Source organism: Lonchura striata, chromosome 4A (assembly GCF_050655825.1).
Source record: "Lonchura striata isolate lonStrDom1 chromosome 4A, ASM5065582v1, whole genome shotgun sequence".
NCBI classification, from domain to species: domain Eukaryota; kingdom Metazoa; phylum Chordata; class Aves; order Passeriformes; family Estrildidae; genus Lonchura; species Lonchura striata.
This window is the reverse complement of record NC_140742.1, coordinates 6,193,394-6,210,366: the sequence shown is the minus strand read 5'-3', so window position 1 is coordinate 6,210,366 and position 16,973 is coordinate 6,193,394. Positions and strand designations below refer to the sequence as shown.

The 16,973-nt window shown below is 58.0% G+C and overlaps 1 protein-coding gene across 2 annotated transcripts in view; it reads left to right on the top strand.

Annotated features, from left to right (window-relative positions):
• Window positions 1-16,973, top strand: part of STARD8 (StAR related lipid transfer domain containing 8) — a 40,686-nt gene continuing 23,713 nt past the window's right edge. The window contains exons 1-2 of one of the 2 annotated variants that reach the window (XM_021548421.3): window positions 1-154; window positions 2,350-2,383. In XM_021548421.3, the coding sequence (XP_021404096.3) occupies window positions 110-154; window positions 2,350-2,383 (79 nt within the window). In that variant the 5' untranslated portion in view covers window positions 1-109. Of the gene's footprint in view, window positions 155-2,349; window positions 2,384-11,306; window positions 11,665-16,973 lie in introns of those variants that run through there. The other variant, XM_085571003.1, reaches the window with a different exon arrangement.

Genomic DNA, 16,973 nt, shown 5'->3' with positions numbered 1-16,973 from the left:
CTCGGCTCCGGCCGCTGCCGCGCTGCCATGGCGGTGCCGCGGGGGGCTCTCCCCGCTGCCGGCGGCAGCACCGCGCTCTAGGGGGGTCTGCCGGGCCCCCCGGCACACCATGCCATTGCTGGATTTCTTCTGGGCTTGCTTCAAAAGAGCCAAGGTAAGCGAGCGCTGCCCCACCGCGTCCGTCCCTGGCACGCTCGGGTTTGGAGAAGCCTCTGCAAGGAGCGCTGGGGGCGCGTCCCCGGCGGGGCTCGGCTTGACGGGGTCCGTGCTGCTCTGGGGGGGTGTCGTGCCCCTCTGCACGTGAGGGGTTTTAATTTTGGCTGGGCCATGTGTAGGTGCGCTGGTCCCGGTGCCCTGGGCTTGCCCGCTGCCCTTTCCTGGGTCACCGTGTCCCGGCAGCGGGGCTGTTCCCGGCCAGCTGGGCTCTGTGTGTGTGTGTGTGTGTGTGTGTGTGTGTGTGTGTGTTTATGTTTTTGTGTGTGTGTGCACACCCTCAGCCCCCCGGGGTGGTCAGCACAAGCCAGGACAGTCCTGCTGTACCTCCCTGCGTGCTGTGGCCGGGCTGGGAAATCCTTCCCAACCCAGAGGCTCAGGTCACCCGTGGTGTGGCTGTGGAGCCACGGCCGAGCTGGAGGGTCAGGGCAGCTGTGAGCAGGATGACAAAGGAGCAGCAATGCCAAGGGCCCCCAGTTTTTCATTTCCTGCAGCAGCAGTTCTCATGGTGTGACATCTGAGATTTTTCTTTAGGGTTTAATTTTTCATCTGTCACCTTAATAACAAACGACTCTCCCTGCCTGCTCCTGATCACTGTTAGTTTATTGTGTCCCAGTCTATGCAGTGTGGTGGGAGGTGGGCTGGGGAGGTTGTGGAGTTATAGTTAATGTGAATTTCAGGAGTTTCAGGTTGGGAAAAGTGGTAAAATCCCTTTTTCAAACAGTGCTGTACACCGGGCTGTGCTGGGTGAGTGGATCTGCTGTGGAGAAATGAATGTGGAATGCACACTGTCCCCCCGGGCTTTCAGTGCAATGCTTAAAATAGTTGAGTCTAAAAATGACATTTGTGAAATTCATTGGTAATATTAGTGGCTGTCTTGTCCCTGCTGTCTCGTCCCTGCTGTCTCTGGAGAGCTTAGCTGTCCTCATTAACCCTGCTTGTCCCTGAGTGCTGCTGTTGGCATTGCCATCATACTGGTGGTGGCACAGGCAGGGACACGGGGTCCTGCATGGCCACTGGCACAGCTGCAGCTTGGGATGGCTCCAGCCTGGCCCGCACAGACTCTGGTGCCCACGGGTTTCAGCCTCCTTGGAAGCACCCAGCAGTCCACGGCCTTCAGCCCATCTCTGGCCCAACGTGGGGTCTGGTGGCCCAGCTGGCCAGGGCACCACCCTCCTGGTGGCCTTCCATGGACACCAGTGGCCTCCTGTAGGGCTGAGCCTTCTGCTGCAGCCTGGACCCACTCTCCTCCCCATGCCAGTGCTGCTCAGCTGCTCACCACCAACAGGCGAGGAATTCTCACCTTCCTTGCTGAGGAATTTCTTGAACAGGGAGAAACGTGCTGGGCTCTGTCTGCGGGATGAAAGCTTTCCAGGCTAAAATGAGGTGGATCCATGGCTGGTGGAAGATTTCATGGGAAAAGGAAGGTGTTGGAGCAGATTGGGCAATACCAAAGGCTCCCAGAGGAGCTGTGTGACCTCCCCTGGGGACAGGGACGTGCTGTGAGCTCCAGCGGTGACTCCAGCCCTGGTGATGGCACCCCTCGGGCAGGCGGGGCTGCGGGAAGCACAGCAGCAGGGACATGGTTAAGCCTGTCTTCCCTGGGCCGTGCTCAGCCCTGCTGCCCAGCAGGAAGAGGGGTCCCGGGGCTGCGTGGGAAAGCCGGGCTCGCTCCGCGGCGCATTCCTGCGCTGATCCCGCCGGCACCTCTGGCCCCTCCAGGGGCTCAGTCTGCACCCAGAGAGGGACTGGGGATCCCCCTGGGCTCTGGGCACCTTCTGCTGCTCCTGCACCTCTGCAAAGCACTGCTGTGGATCCCATTTCTCGTGGCTTCCCTCGGAAGCCGGGCTGGTGGCTGTGCTGGGCACACAACCTTTGCCCAGTGCTCAGGGCCCCTGGGGTGGTGATGGTGTTTTAAAACCAGTGGGGCTGATGCCATTGGGAGAAGCCTTTGCCAGGCCCTGCTTGTCCTGTGGCTGGAGCAGCTCTGCTGGTCTCAGGTCACTTCTGGGCACAGGGGAGGCTGGAGCAGGGACCAAGCGCAGATGTGAGGGGCAGTATTCTGCAAATGTGAGAATCAAAATTATTTAAAAAATATTTCAATATTTCTGTTTTTTTTTTTCTTTCTTTTCACAGAAATTCACCTTGTTAGAAGATAAAAAAGATGCAGGTAAGCTGCAGCAATAATTTTTGGGGCAGGAGTGCCCTTGCTGTTAAAGAAGGGCAGGTGAGCAGGGATCATGGGAGGAGGAATGTCTCCTTGCTGGGTTCTTCTGCCAGCAGTGCGATTTTCCCCTAGAAATGTTATTTTCAAGAGAATATATTTACAAAGGGACCTTGGTTCCTTTTCAAGTCCTCTTGTCTTTGTGGCAAGCAGCTTTGTGCTTAGCAGATAATGCCATGGGGAGCTCCAGAGCCTTGGCACTGCAGTGCCACGGGCAGGGAGGGCACCCCTGGCTCGGAGCCCCCCAGCTTCGTGTGACTGGAGTGTCTCAACCATGACTGTGGGGCAGGAGGGGCTGGCAGTGCAGCTGCAGGCTGATCCACAGTGATTGTGCACGGCTGCTGCTGCCCTGATCAGACCTCTGCCAAGGTGGGGGCACAGCCTGGGCTTGGGGCTGCCCCTTCATGAGGTGTTTGTGGGTGCTGGGGAGGCTGGTGGTGGTCTTTGGGACAGGAGGAGGAGGAGGAGGGGGAGGATATGTGTGCCAGCAGGACCAGGAAGCAGGGAAGGGATGGGGCTGTGGCAGGGGAGCAGAGGCTCTGCCTTTCATCATCCCATGGGGATCTTTGTGCAGTGACACAGAGTCAAACCTGTCCTGTCCTACACAGGGTGTCCCATGGCCATGGCTCTGGTGGCTCTGGAAGTGGAGAGACCTGGAGCCGGGGTGGCTCTGGTGCTTTGGGCACAGGGCTCAGGAACACCCTGTGGATGGTGGCTCTGGTGTCAGAGCTGGGGGCAGTGGGGCTGCCCACACTGCTGGCTGGAGCCCTGGCACCATGAAAAGGGAAGCCCACCGTGCAGGGAGTCTGTGGGATGTGCCTGGGGATCTCCAGGCAGTTCCCTGCCTGAAGGGTGATGCACTGAGGGCCTCTTGTTTTCATGCACGTAAGGGTGAAGTGAGCTCTGAGTCTGGCTGGTGAGAGCCCAGAGCACAGGAGAGCTCTGGGTAACAAAAGGTGCTTTGTGAGAGAGCCCCAGAGGTATCTTGGGTGGTCTCTGGCCCTTGCACGGGAGAGATTAAGAACAGAAAAGTCAAGAGTTAAAGAGCCCAGTGGAAGGGAAGGGGCAGGGAAGGCTCCTGTGGATCACACTGTGACTGGGATTTTGGGGCAAAGAACATTTATAGGGTTTTTTTTCCCTTGGTTCAAACTGCCTGTAGAATCCAGGTCTGCACTGATGAAGGCTCAATGACACTGACATGACCCCAGCTGACACCTGCCTGTCACAAGTCCCTGTCCCAGCTCTGGCTGCTGGAGGGATGCTGGGTGTCCATGGGCTCTGGGGGCAGGAGTGGCAGGAGCCTCGTGTCCTGAGCAGGAGCCTCGTGTCCTGAGCAGGAGCCTCGTGTCCTGAGCAGCTGCAGAGTTTCTCACTGTGGGATTTGTCACCTGGGACTTGATGTGATGTAGCTGCTCCTGGTGTCACTGTGACCTGCAGCAGCACAGTGCCTGGGGCAGGCTGGAGTTCTCCCTTTCCCATGGATTACTGGACAGGAGCAAGCCTGCAGCAGGGTTGTCCCCTCCACTGGGGAGGGGCCAGGGCAGGTGCCTGATGTCCTCCTCACTCATTGTCCCCAGAAGATGCTCAGACAAAGGGGGCATTCAGGCTGTGGGCTTGGGGGACACCATTCTCTTCCCTTATGATGAATTTCAGTCTCCTCAGATGGGTGGCACAAGGACCTCAGCTCCCCACACTGTGGCACGAGGCAGGGAGGAGATGGTTCTGCTTTATCCCAGCAGCTCTTGGCAAAGTGTCTCTTCCATCAATTCCCAGAGCTTGCCTCTGACTTTCCCCCTTCAGCACTGCTGCTCTCGTGGCAAACTCCCCGAGCTGCTTTCCAGGCAAGGGCAGACCCACTCCCCGCCCCAGTTTGGAGCTGTGGTTGTGCAGCCACATCCCCTTCCCTGAACACAGGCTGGATCAGGTCACTGTGGCTCCCCCCAGCATCCAAATACCTGCGTATGCCATGGCAGCTCCTGCAGCAGTGATGGTGGAAAACAACTTGGATTTCATCTGCCTTCTTGGAGGTGATGTTTCAGCAGTGGGGCACATGGGGACTCCTGTGTCCCTGCTGTCCCTCCTGCTGCCCTGCCCCACATCAAAGCCCTCCCTGGCCCACCCTGCAGTCCTCCCAGCTGTGTGGGACACAGAGCCCCTGCACAGCCCCAGACTGAACACTGGAACAATCCCAGCTGGGTCATGTTTCCATGGATTTCCTAACCCTCTGTTTCCTCTCCAGCATTCACTTCCCATGTATTGTTCTGGACTGAGCAGAAAGGAAAAGCTTGAAGAAAGGAAAGGCTCACAGCCTGGCCAAGCACCTGAGAACTGCATCCTAAGAATAAAAAAATTCCTACCAACAGCAGCACCAGACCCCTCCAAAAGGGATCGGGAGGTGCCCTGCCCATGTCATGGAGCACTGGCTCCTCTTGCTGCTAAAGGACAGGGAGGGAGCTGGTGGCTCCTGCCAGCACAGCCAGACAGTGGTGACATTGCAGCATTTCAGGGTGGGCTCCTACAGCTGGATGTGGTGAACTAACAGGGAAAAGCAGCACAAGGGACTCGGCTGAACTTTTGCCCCTGCATGAAATAATAAGGTTGTATTTACTCAGCATCTGGATCACCGAAAATAACCTACTAAATTTAGCTGTTGTTGATGTGTTGTCACAGCTGAGCTGCTCTTCTCTCCTCACACAAAAATCTCCTGTGCTGACTTGGTGGGTTTGTGGCCTAAGGCCCCCGTTCCTCACCTGACCTGAGCCCCTGACTGTGATTCTGACTGGGTTTGGGGCAGAAGCAGAGACTGGGATCTGGCTTTGTCACGAATGTGTTGGAAGGGAGAGGGGCTGGGGCTGGCAGGGCACTGTCCTGGGATGTGTGGGCATGCAGGGGCCAGTGCTGTTGCTCTTGGCACTGGGGCCAAGCTCTGTCTGTGTCACCAGAGCCAGGGAGATCAGGGGGACCCATGGAGTGAGTGGGATGCTGGATGTGGCAGCAGGGACCCATTCTGGGCACTTCTGGAACCCGTTGAGAAACTGCTGCTCTTACATGGTGGAAAAGGCAGTCATGGGGTTGGGTGTGGGTCAGAGCACTGGGAAGTAGAAAAGCTGAACCGAATGTGATTATTTGTGGCTTTGGTGGGACATGTGATGAGGGGATTCTGTGCTCCTTCCTCTTCCTCTTCCCCGCTATCCTGGGTTCAGGCTTGGCTGGTGAATCACCAGTTCTCATTCTTGTGTCCCTCTGCCTGCAAAATTGGTGTAGCTCTGACCCCCTGATGACTGCTGCAGTGACAGAGACCCCTCCCCCAGCTCAGCTCCTTCCTTCTGGGCTTTAATTCCAGGGCTGGAAGTTTTCCCGTTTCCTGTAGCTAACAAAATACAGATTCCCCCCTCTGGACAGCAGGATCCGCTCACAGGTTGGGGGATTTTCTTTGAAGGCCAGAAAGGAAGAGCCTGGCTTAGAGAGAAGGTTTTTCTGTGCTGGTGAGCTTCAGAGCATGTGGGAAGTGCAGGGAATGAGCTGGGAAAAAGCCCCTTTAGCCACCTCGTGCCCGGAACAACGCCAAGTTTTTTCCATGGCAGCAAGGAGACATTGAGACTGACTGGAAAAGTAACTGTAGGCAGGAAAGTACATTTCTATCTGCATTTTTGGGTGGTTTGCATGAGACTGAAAGGAGCAAGAGGGAAGTTCCGAGTGTGGTCATTTCACTGAAATTATAATGAGAAAATACACTGAAAAGTGGTGGAAAGGTTTGGCTGGGCAATGGTTTTTCTTTGGTCAGAACTTTGACATGCAAACTGCCTTAACATGCACAGGAAGGTAATCCTTGTGCCCGAAGTGGCCCCTCAGTCCTCCTGGGCAGAGCTGGTACAAAGGGAGCAGGCATGGGGCTGTGGGGGCCTCCTGGCGCTGTGTGATGCTCACAGGAGTTTGTTTTCAAAGCCCAAGAGGTCAGATGGGGAAAAAGCAGTGTGAGGTGTTGGCAGGCCAGTCTGATCACGTTAATTCCTTCTTTTCTTAATGAAGAGCCCCTGAGCCCTGCCCGGCGCGTCTGCAGGGCTTTGAACATCGGCCCGCCCCCGGCAGCGGAGGCGGCAGCGAGCGCGCCCGGGCGCGGGGTGGCAGCGGGCGGAGGTGACTCCGTTTTTGGGAGCGCGGGGCTCGGCATCACCTTCACCTGGGCCCCGGTGATGCCCGGCAGTCCCGGGTGACGCGCCCCGGGGATGCTGCGGGGCCGCCGGGCCGAGCGGCTTCCCCGGCCGGGGGCGCGGGCGCGGAGGCTCCGCCGGGGCTGCGGGGAGCGGGCGGACGGGGAGCGGGCGTTCCCCGGGAGCGGCCCCGCTCCCGTGCCGGCATCCCGGCGGGGGAGGAGCAGCGATGGGTCGGCGGGCCGGGGTCGCGGCTCCGTGCGGGGAGGCGGCGCGGGCGGGCAGGTGAGTGCGGGCCCGGCCCGGTGCGGGGCAGCGCCGGCAGCGGGGATGTCGCCTTTGTTCCCCGGGGCTGGCGCAGGGCGGGCTCGGTGCGTGTCCGTGCGGTGGATGCAAAGGGCAGAGCGCGGACAGGGGATGCGATGCGGCTGAAGGGCTCGGGTTCTGCTTTCCCTCCAAACCAGAGCGATTTTGGTGGTGTTCGGAGCCGTGTCCGGCTGTCTGTCGTGTCTGAGTGATGCCAAAGCCAAAGCGAGGACTTTTCTGAGCCGGCTGGTAAAGCAAATCATCCGCCCGGTGGTCGGTCAGGTGAAAAGAGCTTCCACTTTTCATCAAAGAAAGAGCATTATTTTGTATTTGATAATGTTTTAATGATGCGTGTATCAGTCATCTTGTCAAGGCTGTAAAAATGCTTAAGGAGTTTTTGTTCATTTGGAACTCCAGTGCTGAAACTGGTTTGATGTGGCTTGTAAAGATGCCTGTGATAACAGGGTGTGGGTAATGATCTTGAAAGCCATTTATTTTGGGTTGTGTGAAGGAGGAACTGCTGCTGCCTGGTTTCTCCGTCGGCTGTGATGCTTAGTGAACAATTCCACCTCACACCTAGAGACTCATTCTTTCTGCTGATAAATGATCCCTCCAGGAATGGCCCAAAACACGCTGGGTGGACAGGGGTTATTCCTCAGGGATGAGAAGAAAGGCTTAATTTGTTGTACGTAAGGGGGAAGTGCAGTTCTCTAAAGTTCTCCCACTGCCAGACCCCATGCCAGTGACATTGCCTGGCTCAGAGCTGGCACATGTGGCACGTTGTAGCCAGGGGCTGTTTGCCCCATGGATCAGGGGGGACAGGATTGCCTGCAGGGGACAGGAGATTGTTCTGGGATCATCCATAGGACAGCAGGGAGCACAGATCCTCTCTGGGGTCTCCTGGAGGGTTTGTGGTTGCTCCTTTCACAAGATTGCTCAGCATCCTGTCTCTTTTCCCATGTGCTGGTAAGCCTGTGCATGCTTCCAAGGATGGACCAGAATGGAAAACCACGTTCTTAGACTTGCAAAGTGCTGCCCTTCTCTTTGGGACCACTTGGCTTGCCCTGTGCCCCCGAGCAGCCCTGCAGCACCAAGCCCTCGTACCCCTGCCCGTGCAGCCAGGCCCATGTGTGGGCTGGGGACGGGGCCCTCACCCTCCCCTTGGGGGGCCTGTCTGGAGGCAGGAGCAGCAGCAGGAATCCCCCCATCCCCGATGTGGTGAGAGGAGGCTCTGACTGGGTGGGTGAGGCAGGAACAGCTGGATAATGGAGCTGGTTGCTCATCACTTGCCAGCGTTTTGCCTTCCAGGAGCTGGGGGCTTTCTGCTTGGCTTCAGCAGTGGCCACATAATCTGGATTCCTCGGATAAATTCCTGCTGTTTCTCCTAGATCTGTGGCTGCTCTTTTAATTGCCTGGAGCTCCAAGCCAGACACAGGACCCTTGTTGCACAAACCCAGCTCCATGAATGATGCTGTTGTGTGTGTCTCTGAGCTTCTCTTTTCCTCCCTCCTCCTTTGGAAGCTGGGGAATTCGGCACTGCTGAGATCCCGCCTGCTGTGTTCATGCAGCTGGCAGCACGGCTCCAGCTGCCATTTCGGGTGTGCCAGTCGACTTCTTTCCCCTGATTTTCCTCTCATGAAGGACATTGAAGCCATCCTTCTCCTCTTGACTGGAGCTGGTTTGCTCCTTTCCTGCTGGTGTGAGGCCAGTGCTGAAACATCCCTGTGGTCCTGGAAGCTCCAGGTGGATGGGCAAAGGTGCTTTCTGGGCTCTCTGTGCTGCAGATTCCCTGTTTCCAGGGGTGTTAGGGATGCCATGTGGGCCTGGGGCTCCTTCTGGCATTTGCTGAGTACTCTGTGGTTGAAAGGGCTGCAGTGGAAGCACCTGGGTGATGCTTTTAGAGCTGGGGATTGGGAAAAGCCAACAAGTGTTCTGCACTAGGGCAGCTGGACAGAAATAAATGGGGCATCCCAAGGTGGGCAAGGGTGCCAGTAGAGGCTGGGCCAGCTCTGCCAGGGGGTGGCACCCTTCATGTGAAAATAACAAGAGTTTCTCCTGTTCTCCCTCCACAGCAGTGGAAAAACAGGAGCCATGGATAATGCATTAGCAGGGCACGAGTCCCTGGCAGCTGGGTGTGACACACATGCCTCAGACCCCATTGCCTGTGGGAGATTCTGGGATCTGTTTGTATTTATATGAAAGAAAACTGTAACCTTTTTTCCCCCCATTTATTCGTGTTGCTGGAAAAGAGCAGCAGTGAAAATGCCGCGGTGTGCTGCTGCAGGATGTGTCCGGGGGGTGCGTGGGTTCCCCTTCTGCGGGGAGTTCCCAGCTGGAGCAAAGGCGCTTTTCCCGTGGATTCGGAATAGTTTTTTGCCTCTTTCCGCCGTTTTCTGCCGTGACCCTTCCGGGGGTTTCATGTGCCGGGGCAGCGGAGGGAGCCGTGTCCCGCGGGGCCGGGCGGGGGTCGCGCTTTGGGACCCCCGGGCCCCACCGCCGCCTCTTTCCAGCTCAGCATCTCCGCGAGATTTCCTGCTCTCTGCCTCCACACCCGCCCTTGTTCCTGCCTCACGCAAGGAACGAGCGGAAAAATGCCCGAAACCTCTGAGCCCGGCGCTTTTCCAGTGGCAGTCACCGCGCTGGGACCGCCCTGGTGACAAAACCATCCCGGCTGTCCCCTGGGGCGCTGGCTTTGGGGGTCAGTCAGCGCTCCAGGGCTCTGCACCCATCGTGTTTCCAGAGGCTCTGCTCGCCCTCTGTCCCTTTTTGTCCCCTCCCCATGAGCCGGGGAGCCGGACTCTGGTGGGGTCGGGACTTGTGGGGGTCAAGGCTCGGCTGGGTCCTGACACCCCAATCCTCCTGACCCCTCCTCTGCCCGCGGGTGCTCACAGCCTAAATGACCTTCCAGTGATCCCCCCAGATGAACAGCTTCCCCCTTCGCTGGGGCTGACCCTGCGGGGCACCGGCTGCCTGCTGCCACCCCCTGCCACCCCCTGCCCGCCCCTCGGGTCCAGCTGGCGAGGGGCTCTCACGCACAAAGCTGCGGGAGGACTTTGTAGCCAACAAGAGCCGCATTGAGCAGCCTGTGCTGGAGTCCCTTCCCTCGGTGGGGAGAGCCAGGGCAGGGGGGCTGCAGCGGGGCAGAGGTTGGTGGGAGGAGAGTCAGGAGCTTGGGAAGGAAGGAAGGAAGATGTGCCTCTCAGACTATGAAAACAATGGGGAAAAATCCTGTTTTTTTAACTTGATTCTCCCGTGTTGGGAGCTTGGGCATCCCTCCAAGCAGTGATTTCCAGAGGAAAGGTGGTTTCTGGCATCCCTGCAACATACCTGGTCTCTCTCCTGCTTTTCTGGTCATCCCATCCCAGATTGCTGTCTGCCTCCATCTCACCCTCTGCCTCTCCCTCCATGATCGGGCTGGTGCTTCCTCACCTCCAGCCCTTTCACCTCTCATTACTCACAAAAATTTCATCCTTCAAGTCCTTTTTAAGCACCAGTTTTCTTTCTTGCAAATCACCTGCGGCTGTGCCCCTCTGGTGTGACAGGAGTGTGTGGTGCAGAGCCAGGCTGTGAGGTGTGTGTGCCGTGAAGAAGGTTCTCCTCACTCTGTGCTGTTGAAATAGCAAGTACAAAGCAGTGCAAGGGGATTTTTGGGGACACAAGTCCCTGCAAGCAGCCCCACTGCTCCTCTCAATGCCTTGCTGTGGCTTCCACCCCAGCTGTTCCATCTGCTGGGTCTGACCCACGGGGAGAGCTGGGGACAGCCAGGTGTGTCCTGGGGCTCCTCTTTGTGGGGAGAACAGCCTGAGGGATCCCCGTGGGTGCTCAGCCCTGCAGGGAGGTGGCAGCTGTTGGTGTCCCCATCCTGCAGGCCCTGCAGTTGCTGCTGCCAGTCTGGGAGTGGAGGGAGAGGGATGGCTGAGATGGTTGGGCACAGGAGCCTGAGGCACTGCAGGACATGGATGGGGTTTGGGGTTCCAGTGGGTTGGGGGTTCCACCAGGTTTCACATATGGCACAGAATCATAGAATGGTTTGGGTGGGAACAGACCTTAAAGTTCATTTCATTCCCTCCTCTGCCACATTCCACTATCCCAGGTTGCTCCAAATCCCATCCAGCCTGGCCTTGGGCACTTCCAGGGATGGGGCATCCACAGCTTCTCTGGGCAACCCGTGCCAGGGCCTCCTGACCCTCACAGGGAAGAATTTCACCCCACCTAACCGTTCTCTTTTTCAGTGAGAAGCCATTCTTCCTTGTTCTGAGGTCCCTCCATCCCTCGTCCCAAGCTCTGGGACAATGCTCTGAGCTCTCCCTGGAGCCTTCTCCAGGTGAACACCCCCAGCTCTCCCAGCCCGGCTCCCTGGCAGAGGGGTCCCAGGAGCATCTCCACGTCCCTCCTCTGTCGCGGCAGCGGCCGATGCGGCACCGGGGATGCCCCGCACCTCCAGCCCGGGCCCGGGGGCTGCGGGCGCGGGGCGGTCCCGGGGGCGGCGGGCGGATCCCGGGGCGGGCTGTGCTGGCGATGGATGGGGGCGGATCTCGGGGATGGGGGATGGATTCCCGGGGATGGGGCGGATCCGGGCGCTCCCCGCGGCACAGTCCCGCACCTGCTCACAGCGACAACAGCCGCAGCGCCGGCTGGCACTGCCGAGCCCGCCCGCTGCCCGCGGCGGCCCGGCCACCGGCGTCCCCCGCGCCCTCCGTCTCCTCCTGAGCCCGCTCGCCTCCCTCGACAGGTGCCCCGAGAGCGCGGCTGGACGGGCACAGCCTGAAGGTAAATGGGGATCCCGCGGCTGGGCGCGGGGAGTGAATTCAGAGAGGATTTTGGGAGAAAGCACCCGGCAACCTGCTGTCTTTGCTCCTTGGCTCGGCTAGGCTGTGCACACGCCTGGCAGAATCCCTTTTTGAAATCACAGCTCTGTGTGTAGTGGAGTAAGTAGGCAGGATATGATGGAGGTACAATGGCCTCAAGTTCACAGAATCACAGAATAATGAGGTTGGAAGAGACCTCTAGGATCATCAAGTTGTGCCAAGGGAGCTTTAGTCGGCTATTAGGAACATGCTATTTTCTCTGAACGGACTGTCCAGTGGCACAGGCTGCCCAAGGTAGTGGTGGAGTCACTGTCCCTGGAGGGATTTAACACCTGTGCAGCTGTGGCACTTGGGGACATGGGCTGGTGGTGCCCTTGGCAGTGCTGGAGGAACACTTGGGCTCGGTGGTCACAGCGGGCTTTTCTGACCCGAATGCGATTCTGTGATTCAGCCGTGGCTCCAGAGAACGCTGCTCAGCCCTGCTGCCTCCAGCAGCACCAGAACGCCTCCAGGTGGGATGCGTGTGCTCTGGGGTCCGTGTCGGGATGGACTCGCTGCCTGGAGGAGGTGGCTGTTGCTGCAGGTGGGGAGGATGAGGAGCTCGGAGCGGGCATGCAGCTCCTGACAGCCTCGTGCAGTAACCGGATCCTGTGTTATCCGAGCCACGGCAGTGTGTGAGGAGAGAGTCCGGGGCTGCCTTTGCAGCGGCCGGGCTCGGGCTCAGCGCGTTCCGCTCCGCGCCGAGCCGCGCCGAGCCGCGCACGGCTGGCAGCGCTCAGCAGGGATGCGGGGCTTGGACCGCCTGCGCTGACCCAGGGCTCCTCCTCACCTCCTTTCCTGGGATTAGTGCAGGTAGCCTGGTGGCTGGGAAAACGCGGATTTGCCATCTGTCAGGGGACTCCAGATCAGGCTCTCTCACTGCACTGGGGGAGGCTGGGCTCTGTCCCGGCTTTCAGGGCCGTGGGCACGTTTGCAGCAGGTCGGCTCCTTTGGAGCCCTTTGTCGCTGGTAGGGACGGGTGGGTTTGCTGCGCCTGTGTCATTCGTCACGTTGTGACCCAGCAGCGCTCTGGGGAAGCGTGCTGCCGAGGTGAGAGGCTGCTTCCTCGGGGGCTCTTTGATGTGCCGAGCTCAAACACCAGCCCTTTGTGCGTTTGGATTTGTGCTTTGTGTTCTGAAATGCTCCGTGTGCCGAGGGCAGCAGAGCCTCTTCTACTTAAAGACCTTTGTACAGTCCCTGGGTGTTGGAGTGCATATTGTGAATTTTTGGCAGAAATCCACACTCTTTTCCACTTGCATACGTGAACTGTTATCAATGGCTGTGCCTTTTTCTGTTTGCGTTCTCACCAAAGCCCAGCTGAGGAGGTGGCTGTGCACTCACCCCTTGCTGCTCTTGGCACACGTGTGCCAACAGGAGCAGGGGCCACAGATCAGCTCACATCCCATCAGTCTCCCTCCATTCTTGCAGGGGAAACATCAGCTCCCACCCTTATCCTGAAAGCTTGTCAGTATTTTCTGTGTGTGGCAAAACACGAAGTTCCGGCATGGAGCAGGTATCAAAGCTCCTTCTGAGGAGCAGCTCACGTTGATGCCATGTGCTCCCACTTCCTACAAGACATCCTTTTCTGATAAAAGCCTGATTGCATAAATCCAGCCGTGATTCCGTTGAGAATTCCTTGTCTGCATCGCCTCCAATGCCCAAAGCCTGGTCTGCGTTCACAGGACAGGCTGCCAGCGCTTCAGTTTCGTAAGAGAACAAAATGTGGTTGTGCCCAAGGGCACGTCAGTACTTCCCTTTGGTTTTGTACTAATTTCAAAAAGATTTGAAGGTTCTCAAAGTCAATTGAAGTGAGTGGGGGAATGAAAGGTCGCCCTTTCCCCGAGGGCATGCTGAGGTTGCTGCGTGACTTTGGGCAGAAGGACCAAGCCTCGAAGTTGGCTGGCACTGAAGGGTGCAGGCGCTGCCGAGGGTAAATTGCTGCCAGTAGAGAGAACAAAGTCTCCTTCCTTCAAGGGATCACTCCATGAAAAGCCTGAGACAGTTTTCCCGTTGCAGAGTTTGGGATTTGCCTTTGCCCTCAGTGTGACTTTGGAAGGGCTTTTGCATTTGGTGTCTGTGGGAGTTTAATCCCCAAATTCAGGCAGCGTGCTGGCAGCAGGGCTGTGGGGAAGGGAATGCCTTTGGAGTGGTCACTGTGGCTCTGATGCATGGGGACCTGGGGGGCTGTGGTGTGATGGACTCCTGCCCTGTGCCAGGGCTCATCTCCCTGGCCCAGTAGAGCATCCCCTTACATGGGGGTCTCCTTTCCTACCCCCAGCCCCATAGCAGAAATATTGCTCTGTCCCTTCTGCCCATTTGAATTGGTGACAAGGATTACCAGAGCCCAGGGATGAAAGCTGAGCTGTTTTCGTGCATGTAAAAAGCTTTAGAAGTGGTGTGGGGGCTGTAAAAGCTGAGATGCTGTTGCCCTGCCAGTCTTCCCATCCCATGCCATGCCCATGCTGGTCCTGCTGCAGCACCAGTGGTACTCCAAAGGCAAGAGGAGCCATGGGGAATAACAGCTCCCCAAACCACGTCACAGGCTTATTGAGCATGGGAATGTCTCCCTGGAACTTGGGCTTTCCTATTTCTCAACTTCCCTTCTTGCACATAGTGTTCCACCCCTGCTGGGACATGTGACAGATGTGTTTGGGGGGATTTAGCACTGGAGGAAAGCTGTGCTGGAAAGCAGCTGGAGCCTCCAGGGGCTTGTGGCCAGGGCAGAGCAGTGCCTGTGAACCTTGGAGCAGAGCTCCAGAGGGGACTGGCACATTCCTGCGAGGCCGGGGGTCTCGGCAGGTTAATGATTGAGCTGCTGTGGCCCTTTGGTTCCTGCCATTTGGGCAGGCACCTTGGCAACATGTGAACCTTTCCAGGCTGCGGGGCTGGGCGTGGGGATTTAAAGAGACCCGATCTGTCCCTACATTTCCAGTAAGAGGATAATTTTTTGTGCCGGAAGGTGATGGCTTCTGGATTTTGTTATCCGTTTGCCTTCTGATTCATTGGGCGTGTTACCTGCATGTCCTGCAGGAGGTTTGTTGCCAGTGTGGAGCTGTGCTAGCCTCACTCTGCCCATTCCGTGCTCATCACCCTCTGCCTGATGATGCCTGTGTGACCCTGATCCCATGGGACGTGGCTCCTTCTGGGTCCCCAGGTGTCCTCTGCCTCTGGGTGCAGTGACACCCGTGGATGGCCGTGTCCCCAGCCTGTTGCTGTGCCCTGCAGCTGCTGGGTTAATCATTGACAGGTCCCCGTGCTGCATGGGTGCTGGCCTGGCTGTTTGCAGAGCCCTTATCACCACAGGCCACTTGTCACCCTGTGCCAGTTATGGGCAGAGTAAACGTTAACGGCCGGTGCTGGGAACAGCTTCAGCAGCTCGGGGAGCCTTCCCCAGGGGCTCAGCCACTTCTTATCCCATGGCACTGGAGGCACATGGAACCCCAGCAGGGGTGCAGTGTCAAAGCCTGGGGGTCTGCAGGGGAGACAGGCTGGTCCAGGATAAGTCCTGGGACATCTGGCCTCTGGCATGATCCTGGGATGAACATCTGGATTTCCATGGGTGCACCCAAGGCTTGGTCCCATTGCTTGAGTGAGAGCAGGAGCCGGTGGCTTCTCCCCAGGGTGTCCTGGTGCTGAACCCAAGGGGTCCCGTGTGCCCCAGCCTGGGTGAGCTGGGAGATTTTCTGCCCTGCAGGTGCAGGTGGAGAGGACAAGAAAGCTGGCATTTAGAGGAAAAAGGAAGAAAAAAGGAAAAGGAACGAAGAGGATGAGGCTTTGCTGGCAGTGCTGAAGGCTAGGCGGGGGGCAGGGGTGGTTCTGAGGCTGCAGGTGGGGTTTGCTCTGTGGGGTTTGCTCTGTGGGGTTTGCTCTGTGGCTGCTGGCCAATTCCCTCTCTGCTCCTGCTGAAACTGGAACTGGCCCTGGGCAGGCATGTCACAAGGCTGCAGGACAGTGCCCACAGCAGTGACGCAGAGGGCACTTGACCTCGTTTCATCAGTGTCATTGGGCAAGAGCAGGATGTCTGGGCAGTCAGGGCTGCTGTTCCAGCTCTGTTTTTCCAGGCTGAGGGTTGCCCCATGGCCTCCAGACACCTTCCTGAGCAAATCCCAGGATGGCTGTTCCATGGAGAGAGCCACTGGCATGAGCAGCCTGGACAGACACACTGGGGGCACACAGGGACTGTGGCTGTGTGATTTCTCCTGGTGTGAAATCTTGGAAGCTGTGGTGCTGCTTTCTTAGGAGCAGCAAGGGTGTAGGAAGCAGTGGTTCTCCCCCAGCTAAAAATAATGGACGTTCACAAAATGCAAAATCAGGGACAAGGCAGAAGTTGCCTCTCTTCTCCAGGCGGGTGATCTGCTGCTGAGCCCTGAGCCCTGGCTGCTGCTCTGGACAGACATTTGCTTCCCAGCCAAGAGGCAGCTGACCCCACGCTTCCCTTTCCCACGCCTGGCCTCACACCTCCCCACAGCTCTTCCAGCGCCGCTGCGCCGAGAAATTCCAAACCACAGCAGGCACTGGAAGCGTTCTGCAGCAGCAGCTGAATGGGATCAAGCCACGTAGGGCTTCTGGGGCTGAAAGCCCCATTTGCCTGGTTATTGAGGGCATGTTCAGGGGTGCTGGTGACACAGGGAGCGCTTTGGCTGTGCCCTTGGCCTTGCTCCTGCTTTGGTGTCCTCTGCTGTACAGAGAGAATGGAATCGCCCTCTCTGTGGCAGTGACCTGTGAGTGCACGGGAACCCTGCCAGATCCTGGCACTGAGCTTATTTATTGTTTTATTTATTGTGCTGTCCCATGGTGGAGGGCCTGGGGAGAGCAAGCTCTCTGCTCTCCACACGGGGCTGTTGGCTTTGCTCTGTCCTTGACTGACTGCTGGAGGCAGCTGCTTCTCCACCTCCTGGATTTCCTGTATTTCTTCTCTTTTTGCTTTCTTGTGCCTGGTGTCAGGACGTTGGTGTGAAAGCAGCATTTGTGCTTCCTAAGCCTCCACATGTGTCCCTGCTGGGCTGGAGCAGCTGCACTATGGGGCTGGGGGGGCTGCAGGGGGCCGGGGTACCCCATCCCTGCTCCACAAGAAGCTCAGGAGCCACATTTCCATCTGCTGGAGATCCCAGCACGGCCCCTGAGGGACCCCTGGAGGGGGGGTGAGTGACACACCCCGCTCAGGGTTCTTGTGGAAAGGGTCTGGGTGGGGAGGGGGACACAGGTGCAGCCCCCTGCCCCCCTGGCTGCAGT